Source organism: Dermochelys coriacea, chromosome 1, assembly GCF_009764565.3.
Source record: "Dermochelys coriacea isolate rDerCor1 chromosome 1, rDerCor1.pri.v4, whole genome shotgun sequence".
Lineage (NCBI taxonomy): Eukaryota > Metazoa > Chordata > Testudines > Dermochelyidae > Dermochelys > Dermochelys coriacea.
The window spans coordinates 240,231,885-240,248,067 of NC_050068.2; the positions used below are offsets into that span (position 1 = coordinate 240,231,885).

The window sequence follows — 16,183 nt, forward strand, 5'->3', positions numbered from 1 at the left end:
TAAAAAGCTGGGCATTAATATTATTGTGTGATTTATGTGCAGGTGGTGTAGAAGGAATTACAGAGGTGTGCTGGAACCATGTTCCTAAAGTGTTTTCAGCACATAGTGCATAAGTCTGCCCTAGACAAAGAAATGGTGTTTTGCCTGCATCCCCAGTGGAAACTGAGCAAGGTGAGGCCAGAAACAATGGAAGTACACTTACATAGAAGGTAAACAAAGCCATGAAGACTAGCAAGTGCAGGAGAGATTTCCCATGAACGATAACAACAGGGGATGCTGTCTCTCCAGGAAGCCTGCCTGCCTCTGGAAACAGACAATGGCCGCTGGGAAACGGAAGCAGAAACAGAAAAGCCATTTTGGCATCCGTCACCTAAGAGACACAAGGAGCCAGAGCCCTTGAAATGTGAGAAAGGTGGAACCTTCACCCAAGGGGACTGAAGTCTCTGGGAGCTGACTATAGGTGAGAAACCTACTTAGACAAAGACTGTAACTTGCTGAAGTAAACTTTAAGTCACTAGAAATCATGTTTTGTTGTTTGTAACCTTTCCTCTCTTTCAGTCTTACTTGAAATCATGGAAATCTATATTCTTTGTTTATTAACTTATTCTTGTTTCCTTACAAAGCCCTCTCACCGTGCTGTTACACTGAAGTGAAGTGCGTGTCTCCAGCTCACCTGACAGGCTGATGGGCCCTCTTTGGAGGCAGCAAACGCAATACCTTTTTGTGAGTGTCCAGGAAGAGGGACTGGACACTGCAGAGAGACGTCTCTATGGAACTTGGGAGCTGGACAGGGTGGATAAAAAAAAAATGAATGATTTAAAAAAAAAAAGTGGATAAAATGCTTTGAGGGAAAAAAAAACCCTATCTAAAGATAAAGATACATTATAGCTCAAAGACATCTCATTGTGGAATAGGGATTATAAATTCTAATTCTATAGTATGAGAATATATTAATGTAATGTTTAAGAAAAATTTTGTAAATGAGTTTCAATAGTTCATGGATTAGGGACCTAATCTTATGGGGTTCCAGGGGCTTCTGAATAGATTATTTAGGTTAATCTTTCTATCAGCCCGATGGGACTCAGTGCTCACTCTAGAAGATACTAGAGATGCTTAGTTTTACAGTTCTCAAAACTGTGGATTTGTATCTCCAGAGATAACATGCTTGTTAACAGCAAAAATGTTTTTAAATAAATAAAATAAATAGAGAGGTGAGAAATAACAGACCTCAACCCTACCGTCCCTCTGAAAATTTGTGTACACAGAGTCAACCCCTTACCTCTCTAAAAGTGCAAAGTTTCAAAAAGTTCAATGACAAGAAGATGATTGCAGAGTAGCAGCTGTATTAGTCTGTATTTGCAAAAAAGAAAAGGAGTACTTGTGGTACCTTAGAGACTAACAAATTTATTTGAGCATAAGCTTTCGTGAGCTACAGCTCACTTCATTGGATGCATTAAATAACTGCATTGACTTATTTTGTTTAGGAGAATCCATCCTCAACATACAGGATTCTGAAGACTATCCACCTTCAAGATTACCATCATTTTCTATCGTTTCAGAGTTATCTGCCAATGACAGTGTTTCAGTCATATCATGTATGTCACATGACCACAGTATAACACCTGTAGCAAAAAAGAAAAAAATCTCCATCATCCAGAAACAACCATAAATAAATTTGTCATGAGAACCAGCAGATTACAAAAAGAGGTAACTGATGAAAAAATTGCTCTGTTTGCTTATGCAACAAACTCTCCTTTCCGTATGATTAAGAACCCACACTTCATTAACATGGTTCAGTCATTAAGACAGGATGCAGTCCACCCAGAGCAGATGTCACAGGCAAATTGCTGGATAAAGAGTATGAAAGAGAAATTGAGCAGTGTGCAAAAAGGTCTAGAGTGTGAAATTGTTAACCTGAGTCTTGATGGGTGGAGCAATGTCCACAACGATCCTGTTATATATGCTTGTATGACAAAAGAAGAAGGGAATGTCTTCCTTACAGAAACTATTGATACATCAGGAAATGCACACACAGCAGAATACTTATAAGAAGTAGCAGTAAAAGCTATAACAAACTGAAAACAAATTCAAATGTCTAGCACGCAGCTTGGTCACAGACAATACTGCAAATGTATCCAAGATGAGAAGAAATTATTTAGGAGAGAGTGAAGAGTGTCACAAGCTAATAACATACAGTTGCAGTGCTCATTTGATGCACCTCCTAGTCAAAGGCTTCAGCGTTCCAGAAATAATGGCTAATGTTGTTGAAATTGTAAAATACTTCCCTAACACCCACTTTGCAGCAGCTGCTCTGAAAAAAGTGGGAGGAACCAAGCTAACGCTCTCACAAGACGTGCAATGGAACTCAGAAGTGGACTGTTTTGAGCACTATATCAAGAACTGGCCTAACCTGACGACAGTTTGTGACCAAAATCGTGAAAAAAAATAGATGGCACTGTCACAGTCAAAGTTTTCAACATTGGGCTTAAGAGAAATGTTGAACACATGCTGAGTACCCTGAAGCCTATTTCTGTAGCCTTGAACAAAACGCAGGGAAATAGCTGTTTTATTGCTGACGCTGGTGAAATTTGGAAGGAACTGAGTGAGATCTTAAAAAGAGAAATCGGCAATGACAGAGTTAAATTAGAAGCTTTAAAAAAAACAAATGGGACAAGCACTATCTTCAGCTCATTTTCTTGCAAATATTCTCAATACTCGGTACCAGAGTCAAACCTTAACTGCTGAAGAAGAGGAGCGGGCTATGACATGGACATCCAGCAATCATCCCTCCATAATGTCAACTATAATAAACTTCAGAGCTAAGGGTGAACCATTCAAGAAATAGATGTTTGCTGATGATGTTTTAAAGAAAGTCACACCAGTGAACTGGTGGAAGTCACTTAAGCCCTTGGATTCAGAGACTGTTGAAGTGATCAACTCCCTTTTAACAGCAGTAGCTTCTTCTACTGGTGTATAAAGAATATTTTCTTCCTTTGGACTAATTCATTCCAAATTGAGAAATCGTTTAGGACCTGAAAAAGCAGGAAAGCTTGTTTTTCTTTTCCAGACTATGAACAAACAGGAAAATGAAGATGAAGACGACAGAGTTAGCTGCAGAAGCCAATATTTTAAGTTTCTCATGTTGACCTGGCTGACATAGGCGATTTAATTTTTGTTTTTAAAAAAAAATTTGATTTAACTATTTTAGTTAAAACAAACCTGATTTTAAAAAAATTAATGTTTAAATTCAAAAATTCATATCCTTGTTTTGTTAAAATACGATATATTTGCTGTTGAATACATAATGTTGTTTTAGTTAAACTAAAAATTTAAATGTCTGTCTTGTGATGTTCTCCTCCTAATATAGCATGGAAAGAGAATCCTCCAAATATTAGGGATAGCTCAGTGGTTTGAGCATTGGCCTACTAAACCCAGCGTTGTGAGTTCAATCCTTGAGGGGGCCATTTAGGGATCTGGGGCAAAAATTGGGGATTGGCCCTACTATAAGCAGGGGGTTGGACTAGATGACCTCCTGAAGTCCCTTCCAACCCTGATATTCTATGATTTGACTGTTGAATTGGAGATGGTTCACTTCCCAGTGACTTCATAAATATTTGCTTCAATTACCATTGGTAAATGAAATAACCAAACAATCATTCCTTTTCTGATATAGCTATAAAAGTAATCTGGAAAGTTTTCAAAATCAATTACTTTAAAAATGTACAGTGTGTACCTTCTAAAAATGAAACCTACTTCTATTTGAGTTGTGAAGAATATGTACAATATTAAGGTTATAACAACCAACAAGAATGCACTTTTATGTAGAAATCCATGATTAAATAGAGTCCTCCTGAGTAGAGATTTAAATCAAATCCACCCTGGAGTTGGGTTCACTGATTGTTACCTGCAAGGCAAGGTTTGGACTGGCAGCATTCTGAAGCTGACACATAGCTTAGCAGCAGAAAAGTTCACTCATACTTAGGCAGAACAATAACACAGTGGCTTGCAGTTTTGGTTGACCTGAACAGGATGTCAGCCCACAACGGGGGAATTCCCAGCAGAGGAAATGAAATCAGGTTTTTTCTCCCTTTGAGCCACTTAAGTGAGGCAGGGAAGAGAATCTGCCTGCAAAAAACGCATCTTTCTTAGAGGCGGCTCTTTAGAACAGGGACTTCCCCCTCCCCTGCTCCCCACGGCATGTCTGCACAGTGCACAGCAGGGCAGGGTGCTGATCCTTAATTGGTGCCCAAAGGCGCTACTGCAGTATGAAACCAACAACCTCTGCTACAAAATTAACTTGTCAGTCCCTTTGAGGGGACTATTCAAGATTGCCCCCTTGTTTTTAAAACCCTGTATTTGCAGCTTCTCTCATAAACCTGGTCTACAAAGAAAGACTTAATTCTCCCACTATTAGGGTGCATCTACACTGGGAATTTACAGTGGCATAGACACATCTCCCATGGCTGTGAAAAATCCACACCCCCGAGCAATGGAGTTATACCGACCTAACCACATACACCCCACGCTACCCTAGACAGCACTAGGCTGACAGAAGATTCTTCTATCGACCTAGCTAGTGCCTCTCAGGGAAGCAGATTATCTACACTGATGGGAAAACCCCTCCTGTCAGCACTGCTGCTATCTACAGTGAAGAGTGATAGCGGCGCAGCTGTAGACATACTCTTGGCCTAGTACCGATACAACTCCACCCCAGCACAACTCCACCACAGAACTACTAGTACCAGGGCTTGTCTACACTTGAAACACTACAGCAGCATAGGTGCACCAGCGCCACTGCAGTGCTTTGGTGTAGACACTACTGACACCAACAGGAAGGATTCTCCCATCAGCAAAGGTAATCCACCTCCCTGTGAGGCAGTAGCTAGGTCTATGGAAGAATTTTTCAGTCCAGCTAGTGCTGTCTATACCAGGGATTAGGTCAGCTTAACTACATCCCTTGGGAGTGGAGATTTCACACCCTGAGCACCGTAGCTGGGTCATCCTAACTTTAGTGTAGGCCAGGCGCAGACTTTTGTGCCAAACCTAGACAACATGGTAGTAAGAACACTTGTGTCCACCCTATATTACTGCTCCCACTGCTACCAGATCAACAGTGAGAAAATTGCTAGAGTAAAGGGAGCCTTATTTCTGTCTCCACGTGTTTGTGCTAACCACCACAGATAACCGCTGACGAGTCTTCTCTGCAGCTGCCGCCATCTGAAGCAGTTTTCCCAACTCTTTCCACCTCGTTGACTCTACAAAAGATGGTCATTTCTCTCCTACTTTTATTGAAGTCCACCTCTTTTTAAATTCTCAAGCATTTTGGGGATAGAGATTCTATGAGACAGACTACACAAAGCTGTATTGGACTGGTCACAAAAATCACTAGAAAAAACCCCTCAATCAGTCCAGCTTCCCACACATCGGCCTGCATACACCAAACAGACAGCTGAAAACCAGGATTTAAATGTAGCCAGAGAGTCATTGTGGGTTGTTTTTACATAATGGGTAAAATTTTCAAAAGCATCAGAGTGATTTTGGAGCCTAAGTCCCCTTGACTTGCCATGAGACTTGGGTATGTCGACACTCTTGAGCTGGAAAGTGTAAATTCCAGGTCCAGGAGACATACCCACACTAGCTCTGCTCAAGCTAGCGCATTTAAAAACAAAACAAAAAAAAACCAAACAGTGTAGCCACAGTGGGGTGAGCAGTTGGAGGGACTAGCTGTTTTATGCTATTTTTAGAGCTGGAATTTGCACCTTCAACTTTAAGTGTAGACATGTCCTTTGGCTCCTATGTGACTATGTAATCATGAACGTACTTGCGAAAATTTTGCCGCAGGTCTGCACATACTCTCTTGCACAGATTTTTATGGGGAGGAAATGTAAGTTGTTAAGGTCTTGGATCCCCTTTAGAAAAGCAGATTGTAATTGGAAAGCTAGGTAGCCTGAAGTAATACAAGTTAAAAAAATAAACACAATGAACTTTCTAAACAGACTAACATGCCAAATAGACAAAGGGACAAGAGGCAAAGTACAGGTGAGCAGCTAAGAAAACAGAAAGCTCTCACAGAACAAAGAGGTATAAAATGACAAAATGATTCTCACATTAGGTGGAAGGAAATGACCAACATATAAAGAGTCAAGACATTCATAGCAGCACTGTTACCATGAGTGCAGGAAAAACACTGATCACAGCTTGAACCATCAGTTGCTTTAATAAAAAAGGTTTTACTTCATTTAAAGCTTTCCATTGTTTGAGAGACTTTTAGAGCAGTTAAACAATAAAATTCCTTTGCCCATGGGAACAGGATAGCAGATTAATCCTAACAGGATACTTATATAGCTCCATAACTGTATGCTCCTTTAATACAAAAAAAATCTAAACAAAAAGTTCACAGATCTCATGAGCAAATCTAATTCATTTTATAATGTTGCCCTGATATACCCTAAGTTTGTGATTTCAGTGTGAACTGAAGCAAGATTATTGTTGCAAATGACTGAGACCCCAAAATTCAGGAGGATGTATGCCGCTGGAGAGTTGTTCATATAAACCCTTGCAAAATGCAAGCACCAAGCTTCTCACAGCTTTACTCGCTATCCTATAACTGATCAAAATCAGTGTGTGAGACAGTATGACACTGGCTGAGAACAGACGAGTTCTAAGCAACAGCTCCAAGAACCTCAAAGAGACTATTCTATTCCGAGAGCATACTCTTAAGTTAATAAACTTTTAGAACTCCGATGCAGAAACCCTGGGCTGCTATATTTTTCATTTAAATAAAGGCTGTAGGACACGGGGTTTGTAGTCAAGGTTTTGCGTTTGTAATGCTAATGATTTCAACAACAAAAAATCACTCATCCTAAAAGGATCCTTAAGCACTGATCTATAAACCAAATTCACCCCAATGTAAACATGTGCAGATTAACTGACTTCCTTATAGACATGGAGAATTTGGCCTTATATAAGTGAGGAATTGCTGCGTGTCCCCCTCTAAAATTCAGCCATTATGGGGTGAAACAAACACAGACTGTTGAGAATCACACAGCATAGATGAAATTACAAAGGGGAATTTAAATAGGCAACATGTCTTTGCCTAAACCGGAATTTGGGCAGGACATTTGTTTTAATCACTCTTCAAAAGAATATGTGGGATCTTAAATGCCTATAAATGCTCAAAGAGACAAGGTGGGTTAGGTGAAAAACACCACCACTGCAAGTAAGTGCTCAGGATCTCTATTTTATACCTCTTACAAAAAAGACAGCATCCTCTCTGCAACTAGAGTGTCCACCAATACCATGCTGAGGCATTATGTACAGATCAAAAGGAAAAGTGCCACCACAGCACTTGCTGCAATGTCTGGGTTTGTTCCCCTACAAATCTCCCACCTAAGGCCATGTCTACATGTACAGTCCTGCAGCAGTACCAATACAGCTGCAGTGCATCTGGTGAAGACACTATGCAGACAGGAGCTCTCGTTGACATAAAAAGCCTACCCCTGGCGAGCAGCAGAAGCTGTCAACAGGAGCAGCTCTCCCTGTGCACAAGCGCTTATGTCAGTGTAACTTGCAACACTCAGGCGGGTGGAATATTCACACCCCTGAGCGACACAAGTTTTGCCAACATAAGCTATGTCTATTCCACAGCCTAACAAATGCCCAGACTGTTTAGATCAGTGGTTCTCAAACTGTGGCCCGTGGACCGTTCCCTCTAATGTGCACACCTGGGTGGCCACACACGAGAGAATGAAGGGCCACCCACCTAATTAGTGGAGCCGCGTAGGCCTGGCTCCATTAATTAGGTGCCTGGACCCTGGAGAAGACACACATGCAAGTTGAGATAGTGGCCTTGGGGGAAATAAGGGGTTGGTTGGAGGGAGCAGTGGGGTAAAGAGAGGGGGTGGGCGGAATTTGGGACATGCAGAGCTGCAGCAGAGAGAGAGAGAGAAAGAGAGAGAGAAAGAGAGAGAAAGAAAGAAAGAAAGAAACTTTCCCCAGCTCCAGGGCTGCGGCTGCCAGGGAGAGACCCCCGCTTCTTCCCAGCCCCAGCTCAAGGCCTGCTGCAGCGGGGAAGAGACGGCACACCCATCACATTAGAAAGGTAAGACTATGGATATTAAAATATAAGTGGTGTGCTTTTAATTGTAGAACAAAAAAATATTAAGGGTTTTTTTAATATAGCGCTTTTATCCAAAGTGCTTTACAAAAGTTAGCGAACAGTACAAACAACATTTGGAAAGATCATTAAGTGGTTTGCAGAGACCCTGAGCAATTTTCAAGTGGGCCACGAAAATAGAAGTTTGAGAACCACCGGTTTAGATTCTGCTGCCACCTGACAAGATCACAGCTAAAGGTGAGAGGTGAAGGTTGAGGAGAGAAGAAGGGGAAGAAATCCAAGAGGTGCTTCATAGCTGCTTGCGTACTTATAGCACAATGAGAGTATTTGCACATGGGAACCCTTTACTCAGAAAGTAAGATATTTATTAAGCACATTGTGCACCCATGTCAGTTAAATGTTGAAACCTGCACAGTTAAAATCCAAGAGGACTTCCAGCCAGCCAGGCTGATAAGAGACTGAACAGAAATCAAGACGTTGGAAACATGCCACTCTGACTAGCATAAGTGACAGCTAAAGCTGCTATCCAGTTACTTCACACAAGCCAAATGACCTTTTACTGCACTTCTGTATCCATACCAGTCCATGTTGAGATCCCATCATTTCTCCCCATCTAAGCAGGGTGAGATAAGGTCAGTAGTTGAACACCAGACCTCCAAGAATACCTAGGTGCTGCAGGAAATAATACTTATGATTCAGTAGGTAGGACTCATTCCTCAGAGTTAATACCAAGCCAGTGTCCCAGCACAATGTTAGTGGGTACAGTGTTATAGATTCATAGATACTAAGGTCAGAAGGGACCATTCTGATCATCTAGTCCGACCTCCTGCACAGCGCAGGCCCAGAATCTCACCCACCCACTCCTACAAAAAACCTCACCCTATGTCTGAGCTACTGAAGTCCTCAAATCGTGGTTTAAAGACTGCAAGGAGCAGAGAAGCCTCCCTCAAGTCACCCATGCCCCATGCTACAGAGGAAGGCGAAAAACCTCCAGGGCCTCTCCAATCTGCCCTGGAGGAAAATTCCTTCCCGACCCCAAATATGGCAATCAGCTAAACCCTGAGCATATGGGCAAGATTCACCAGCCAGATACTACAGAAAATTCTTTCCTGGGTAACTCAGATCCCATCCATCTAATATCCCATCTCAGGGGATTAGTCCTATTTACCCTGAATATTTAAAGATCAATTACTTACCAAAATCCCATTATCCCATCATACCATCTCCTCCATAAACTTATCAAGTAGAATCTTAAAACCAGATAGGTCTTTTGCCCCCACTGCTTCCCTTGGAAGGCTATTCCAAAACTTCACTCCTCTGATGGTTAAAAACCTTCGTCTGATTTCAAGTCAACTTCCTGGTGGCCAGTTTATACCCATTTGTTCTTGTGTCCACATTGGTGCTGAGCTGAAATAATTCCTCTCCCTCTCCTGTATTTATCCCTCTGATATATTTATAGAGAGCAATCATATCTCCCCTCAACCTTCTTTTAGTTAGGCTAAACAAGCCAAGCTCCTTAAGTCTCCTTTCATAAGACAAGTTTTCCATTCCTCGGATCATCCTAGTAGCCCTTCTCTGTACCTGCTCCAGTTTGAATTCATCCTTTTTAAACATGGGAGACCAGAACTGCACACAGTATTCTAGGTGAGGTCTCACCAGTGCCTTGTATAATGGTACTAAAACCTCTTTATCCCTACTGGAAATGCTTCTCCTGATGCATCCCAAAACCACGTTTGCTTTTTTCACAGCCATATCACATTGGCAGCTCATAGTCATCCTACGATCAACCAATACTCCAAGGTCCTTCTCCTCTTCCGTTACTTCTAATTGATGCGTCCCCAACTTATAACTAAAATTCTTGTTATTAATCCCTAAATGAATAACCTTACACTTCTCACTATTAAATTTCATCCTATTACTATTACTCCAGTTTACAAGGTCATCCAGATCCTCCTGTATAATATCCCGATCCTTCTCTGAATTGGCAATACCTCCCAGCTTTGTATCATCTGCAAACTTTATTAGCACACTCCCACTTTTAGTGCCAAGGTCAGTAATAAAAAGATTAAATAAGATTGGTCCCAAAACCGATCCCTGAGGAACTCCACTGGTAACCTCCCTCCAACCTAACAGTTGCAGTCTCCCCTTTAACCAATTCCTTATCCACCTTTTGATGTTCATATTGATCCCCATCTTCTCCGATTTAACTAATAATTCCCCATGTGGCACGGTATCAAATGCCTTACTGAAATCTAGGTAAATTAGATCCACTGCATTTCCTTTATCTAAAAAAATCTGTTACTTTTTCAAAAAAGGAGATTAGGTTGGTTAGGCACGATCTACCTTTTGTAAAACCATGTTGTATTTTGTCCCATTTACCATTGACTTCAATGTCCTTAACTAATTTCTCCTTCAAAATTTTTTCCAGGACCTTGCATACTACAGATGTCAAACTAACTGGCCTGTAGTTACCCGGATCACACTTTTTTCCTTTCTTAAAAATAGGCACTATATTAGCAATTCTCCAATCATTCGGTACTACTCCTGAGTTTAAAGATTCATTAAAAATTCTTGCTAATGGGCTTGCAATTTCAGGTGCCAATTCCTTTAATATTTTTGGATGAAGATTATCTGGGCCCCCCGATTTAGTCCCATTAAGCTGTTTCAGTTTCGCTTCTACCTCAGATATGGTAATATCTACCTCCATATCCTCATTCCCATTTGTCATGCTACCATTATCCCCAAGATCCTCTTTAGCCTTATTAAAGACTGAGGCAAAGTATTTGTTCAGATATTGGGCCATGCCTAGATTATCTTTAACCTCCACTCCATCCTCAGTATTTAGCAGCCCCACTTCTTCTTTCTTAGTGTTATTGGGGGTGTGGTCTTTCAGGAGTCTTAAGAGGAAGATTTTGCCTACTCATGGTCACTTGCAAATTAGGGATGTAAAATGTTAACCGGTAAGCATTAGTCTTACCAATTAACCCACCTTAACTGTTAACCCCCGTGCCAGCCAGCCCAAGCAGTGCCAGCCGGCCCTTTAATCAGATAACCATTTTTTAAAAAAATTTATCTCTTAAACAGTTAACTTTTTAAATGGTATATACATCCCTACTTGCAATCCTATAGCACAGCACTTGTGTCTTGGGGAGAGTCCAATCTAGATAATTGCATTCTGCCTACCTAAAAATTCCTCCTGAAATTTCAAGTGGGCATTCTATTCTCTAATTCCTGTCCCATAGTGTTGTGTGATGGTTTTGTATGCTATTAAACAGGTACCACATTCCACCTCAGTGATGGCAGCATTTCAGCACCTATTTCAGGAGCAGGTGAAGTAAGTGATCCCTACTTCGTAAAGCACTTTGGAGTGCGAAGGTCTAAAGTTATTGCAATGTTGTATCGGAGCTAATTTCCAAGCACATTTATTTATGCTACCAAATTTGATCCACTGAAACCCACCAGACTGCACAAGTGTGAAAGGCTTCTTATGCTATTATCCTTCTCAATGTTCTAGAAATAAACCTTTGTTTGAGGTTTATTCCTATAAGAGATTTACCCCCTTGCAGTACACGTCACCCTGCAGGCTTAAGGACACACTTGGAGCCAGATTCCAGCCTCTGCTCCAGACCCTTTACAAAGTTTACATAACTGACAGCACAAGGTTGTCTAATTGGGGCACCTGAGGATTCACTCCACAAGGGAACAAGGACACAGCACTTTCTGGATAAGCAGAAATCACTACTGGAATAGGAGTTTCCACTAACTTTTGTTTAATGGGTAACCCATACAAATTACTGTTCTGAAACATTTCTGTTGAGGAAAATATTGTAGATGGGCATTGATTGCACTGGATTTCCAGCCCCCCAAAGTGACTCATTTTTAAGAGTCAGTCCAGCTTGTCTCATCTGCTTTTAATAAGCAACCTACGTATTTCAAAACCACTATGAGGTCATTGTCTTACTGTTCACAAGCCTTTTCTTTCCTTCCATCTCTATGGTCACAGCAAAACAAAACGTAACAGCCACACCAAATATCTGCCCCAATTAAGCAGTCCTTGCACCCAAACTGCATCTACAGGACATGATTCTTCAGAGAGAATGTACAGTATTTTGCACAGTACTAATCCAATTCCCTGACAGCTTGCACACAGTTGCAACCCCATGAATGGCTAGTGCAGAATTTGGCCAAGGATGTTTAGATTATTAAATGAGGCTTCAATGTATTATTCCTGTTGGCAGTATGTAGGGGGCCAGATCTGGATCTCAATTACACAGAGAACTCCATTAAAAAAGTCTGGATTTAAATAGTTATAACAGCAGAGTCTGGCTACTAATCTTTATGGTATGCAAATTGCTTTAGTGAAATTGAGGAGGCAGAATGAAGGACATTTATATTAATGTAGCAAGTTATAGAACACTGAGGGCATTCTGTGCCAAAAAAATTAAAAATGCTGCACATAATATTTTAAAATTCTGCAACTTTTATTTGTCAAATAAACATGGAGGCTCCAGCATGGCATTGGGGAGCATAGGCCACTGGCTGCACAGAGGTGGGAGATCACTGTGCAGTTTTGCCCCCATCCCTGGGGCACAGTCTTAGCGGTGAGGCTGCACCCAAACCCGACACAGCATAAGGACCGGGTCTGCCCCAGAAACACCCCAGGGCCCTGCCCCTCTGTGCCAGGTGCACCAGGCAGGCTCAGCAAGGCAGAAAACAAGTTTGGAGGGGTTTAGTGTGGAGGGATCCAGTTGTGGGTTGAGAGGGTTCTATGTGGAGCAGTCTGGGTGCAGGTGGCTCAGTGGGGGATCTGGGTGTGGTGGGGATCTGGATGCACAGAGAGCTTGTTGTGGGGGCGGGGTTCTGGGTGCAACTGTAATGGGACTTTGAAGAGAGGTCCAAGTGAAGGAGGTTGGGGTTCAGCAGGGGGGTTGGGTGATAGAACTCATCGGGGGGTCCAGGTGGGAGGGGAGGGTCCAGATGCTGGGGGAGTGGGGCTTGTCAGGGGAGAGTAAGGCTTGTCAGGATGGCCTGGGTACAAGGGGGTCTGGAGGATTGGGAAGCAGCTCCCTGTACAGGGATCCCTCCCATTGCAGCCGAGGAGTGATGGGTGCAGGAAGCTGGGGGGGGGGGGGAGGAAGAGAGAGTTTGCAGAGCTTCCTAGAGCCAGAGGAGAAATCTGGCATTGGTCTTACACAGCTCTGCATGCCATTCAGGGGAAGAGGAAGTTCCACCCTCCCCAGTCCAGCTGCGACTAGCAGCTGAGCCCAGCGCAGGGTAGGAGCCAACAGCCAGGTCTTCCCCAATCCTGCCTGACAGTGGTTTACTTCTCTGCCAGCTTCCCTGGGCACCCAAAACATACTGCTGGGAAGGGTCACATGACCACTCTTGTGGCTTCTCTGTCAGAAAGTCATTTTTCTGCAGGGAAGCAAAGAAATCTGCAGAGGACATAAATTCTGTGCACGTGCAGTGGCGCAGAATTCCCCCAGGAGTAATAGAAATAGGTCTCTCTCCCCTCACCCATAAGATTTGTTTTTGTATAGGCTTGGAGGGAAGACATGACCCATCATTGTGCTGGGATGGCAGTGCTACCTTTCAGATGGACCGTGACATTGAGATACCTTGACCACATGTGGTGGTCAAAGAACCCATCTAGTACTAGCACATGGTGGGGTGTTAAGCCAGTGCCCTGGAAAAATCCTGTTTAAGAAAACTATATTCTGCCTCCATAAAATTTTCCTCCTGCAGACCAAACTTTAAGCAGTCTGAAATCTGCCATTGACCAACAATAACATTAATTACAAGCTAGCCATGGAGGGACCCAGAACATTGACATAGCATAGCCCAACATAGCAATCCACAGCTAGCATCTGGCAATATTGCCAAGCCCGGGAGTTCAGGTACAAAAAAAGAAGAGACCCCAGCCAAATAAGACCATGAGACTTATTGCCAACACAAGTGTAAGAGGGCATGCTCTGTCCTCGCCCTCTGCTGCCCAGAAACCACTCAGACTCTCCAGTGCATAGCATCTCCACATTATTTTCTCACCACCAACCTGAATACAATCTTGTGCAGGAAAGTTTTTACAGTGGTTTCTCACCCTTTCCCATAGAGCTAGAGAAACAGATCTCTTCCCTTGGAATCTCAGAGCAACTGGGTTAGCAGAACTCCATACATCTCCCTCCACCTCCCACTCAGCTGATGGTTAATTGGTTCATCAGTCCCCACACTGATCAGCTAATTATCACATTCCCCAATAAGCCTTCTCCAGAGGAACTTATTGGTGCCTAGGGGTACATCTACACAGCAAAGAAAAATCCAGCATTAGCCTATGCCAGCAAATTCAGGCTCATGGCGCTCAAGCTGCGAGCTATTCCATTGCTGTGTAGACTTCTGGGCTTAGGCTGAAGCCCAGGCTCTGGGACCTTCCCAAGTCCTAGAGCCCAGGCTCCAGCCTGAGCCCAGAAGTCTACACAGCAATGGAACAGTCCCCGAGTCCTGTAAGCCTGAGTTGGCTGGCATGGGCCAGCCCTGGGTTTCCTTTGCTGTGCAGACATACTCTAAGTGATCAGAAGGCTAGCTCACTTGTTAGCCTCCAGCACTCGGTCACGCCAGAGTTCACACACACATCATTCCCTGCACATATGCCCTTCCTGTATGTACATTTCAGCCCCATTAGCAGGATGTCCTGAGCACAGAAGGAAACAAAGGGAGGTGCTACACTCCCTGCCTGCCAATTGAGAAGCACTGCTTCAGACTCTGGTAAGTTGCTGTCCTCTGCTACTGACAGCCCATCCCAAGAGCTTGAGTTTCCTGGCCCAGTCCGAGAGTGAGCAACCCAACCTGCTCTGTCTCATGCCAGCAGTTTCAACAGGATACAGTATTTTTTTCCTTCATTGCCTGTCCTGATGACTGCATATCATTGTTAAACAGCAACTGGTTTTACCCCAGAGGAGGCTGCATTTCAGTGGAGAGCAAAGCAAAGAACAGGGCCTCCCAGAAGCATATGTGGCTCTCCCCCCTCATCCAGTGGAAGGGAAACTCAGCTACTCCTGCAGTACCTGTATCTAGAAGGAGCACTCCATGGGCCCACAGGGAGGAAAGAGTGTCGGCTGGGAAGGGATGTAGAACGTTCCTTATGTAAGGCTTGCACAGCAAAGCTAACAGCCTGGGGCTACAGACTCTGTTCCAGAAGCCCCTCTGCAAGTTGTCCCCTTGAAAACATACTGTAGGACTACTCACAGTAGTAAGCACTTCACCTGGGAGCGTTTCCATGGTGAGACTCTCATAGAAAGTCCTGGAAGTCTGAAGCCCCAGTTATCAGGAAAAATGCAGCAGATTCCTCTTAAATACTTCCACAAAGGATCTCCTGTGCGCACCCCACCTTCACACTGAAGCAGTGAAGGGAATCCAGCCTTTGAAGTCAGACTGCTGTAGTGCTACTAAATCTTAGCCTCACCACCTCTGGCCTTTAACTAAACACATGTTATCTGGTCATGTTATATGTCCTTTTCATTAATTTCTATTTTTATTTCCTCCTCCTCCTCTCAAAAACACAATGTAGATATACAGAGTCACAGGCAGCCAGGGTGCTGCAAGAGGCTTCAACCAGCAAGCACAAAACAAAGAGGGAAAAAGGAACTTAAGGGAATTTTCAAAGGCATAAATAGAAGTTGGACACCCAAGACTTATTGACATTCAACAGGAGCCAGACACCTAGCTGCACTTTGAGCATCAGGAAATCTCCCTTAAGTAGTTCTAAAGACATCTACCACCATCACAGATCATCTGAACAGGGCACCAACAGCACATGCTCCTAAAGAGGACAATTTTATATCCCACTCTGCATTAATGGACAGGATCACACAAACCACAGAGCCATATTTATCCTTCACTGACTTCAGGAGAATTGCACTGAGGATGAAACTGTGTCTGAAGTAGTTACTGAAGAGTTGATGCTGTAGAAATGAGAGCTTTTAAACAATGTAGCTTGGGTGAAATTCGCTCCTGTGCTGAGGAACTATGTACCACTTAAACATTAATCATCTCTCTTTGCAGGAGTTCGTTTCA

General features: G+C 43.0%; 1 protein-coding gene across 17 annotated transcripts in view; it reads right to left on the bottom strand.

Annotated features, from left to right (window-relative positions):
* BPGM (bisphosphoglycerate mutase) overlaps nucleotides 1-16,183 on the bottom strand; it is a 127,163-nt gene that overhangs the window by 96,878 nt on the left and 14,102 nt on the right. For 9 of the 17 annotated variants that reach the window (XR_006282304.1, XR_005295607.2, XR_005295606.2 and 6 more), the window contains 2 exons: nucleotides 674-783; nucleotides 203-323 (listed from right to left, as the gene is read on the bottom strand). The exons of 3 other annotated variants lie outside the window; for them this stretch is intronic. Coding sequence is in view for 9 of the 14 variants with exons in the window: in XM_043517363.1 (XP_043373298.1) it covers nucleotides 203-323; nucleotides 674-783 (231 nt within the window). In the remaining 5 variants the exon portion in view is untranslated. Of the gene's footprint in view, nucleotides 1-202; nucleotides 324-632; nucleotides 784-11,672; nucleotides 11,837-16,183 lie in introns of those variants that run through there. 5 more of the 17 variants (XR_005295613.2, XM_038421907.2, XM_038421898.2 and 2 more) reach the window with 3 other exon arrangements.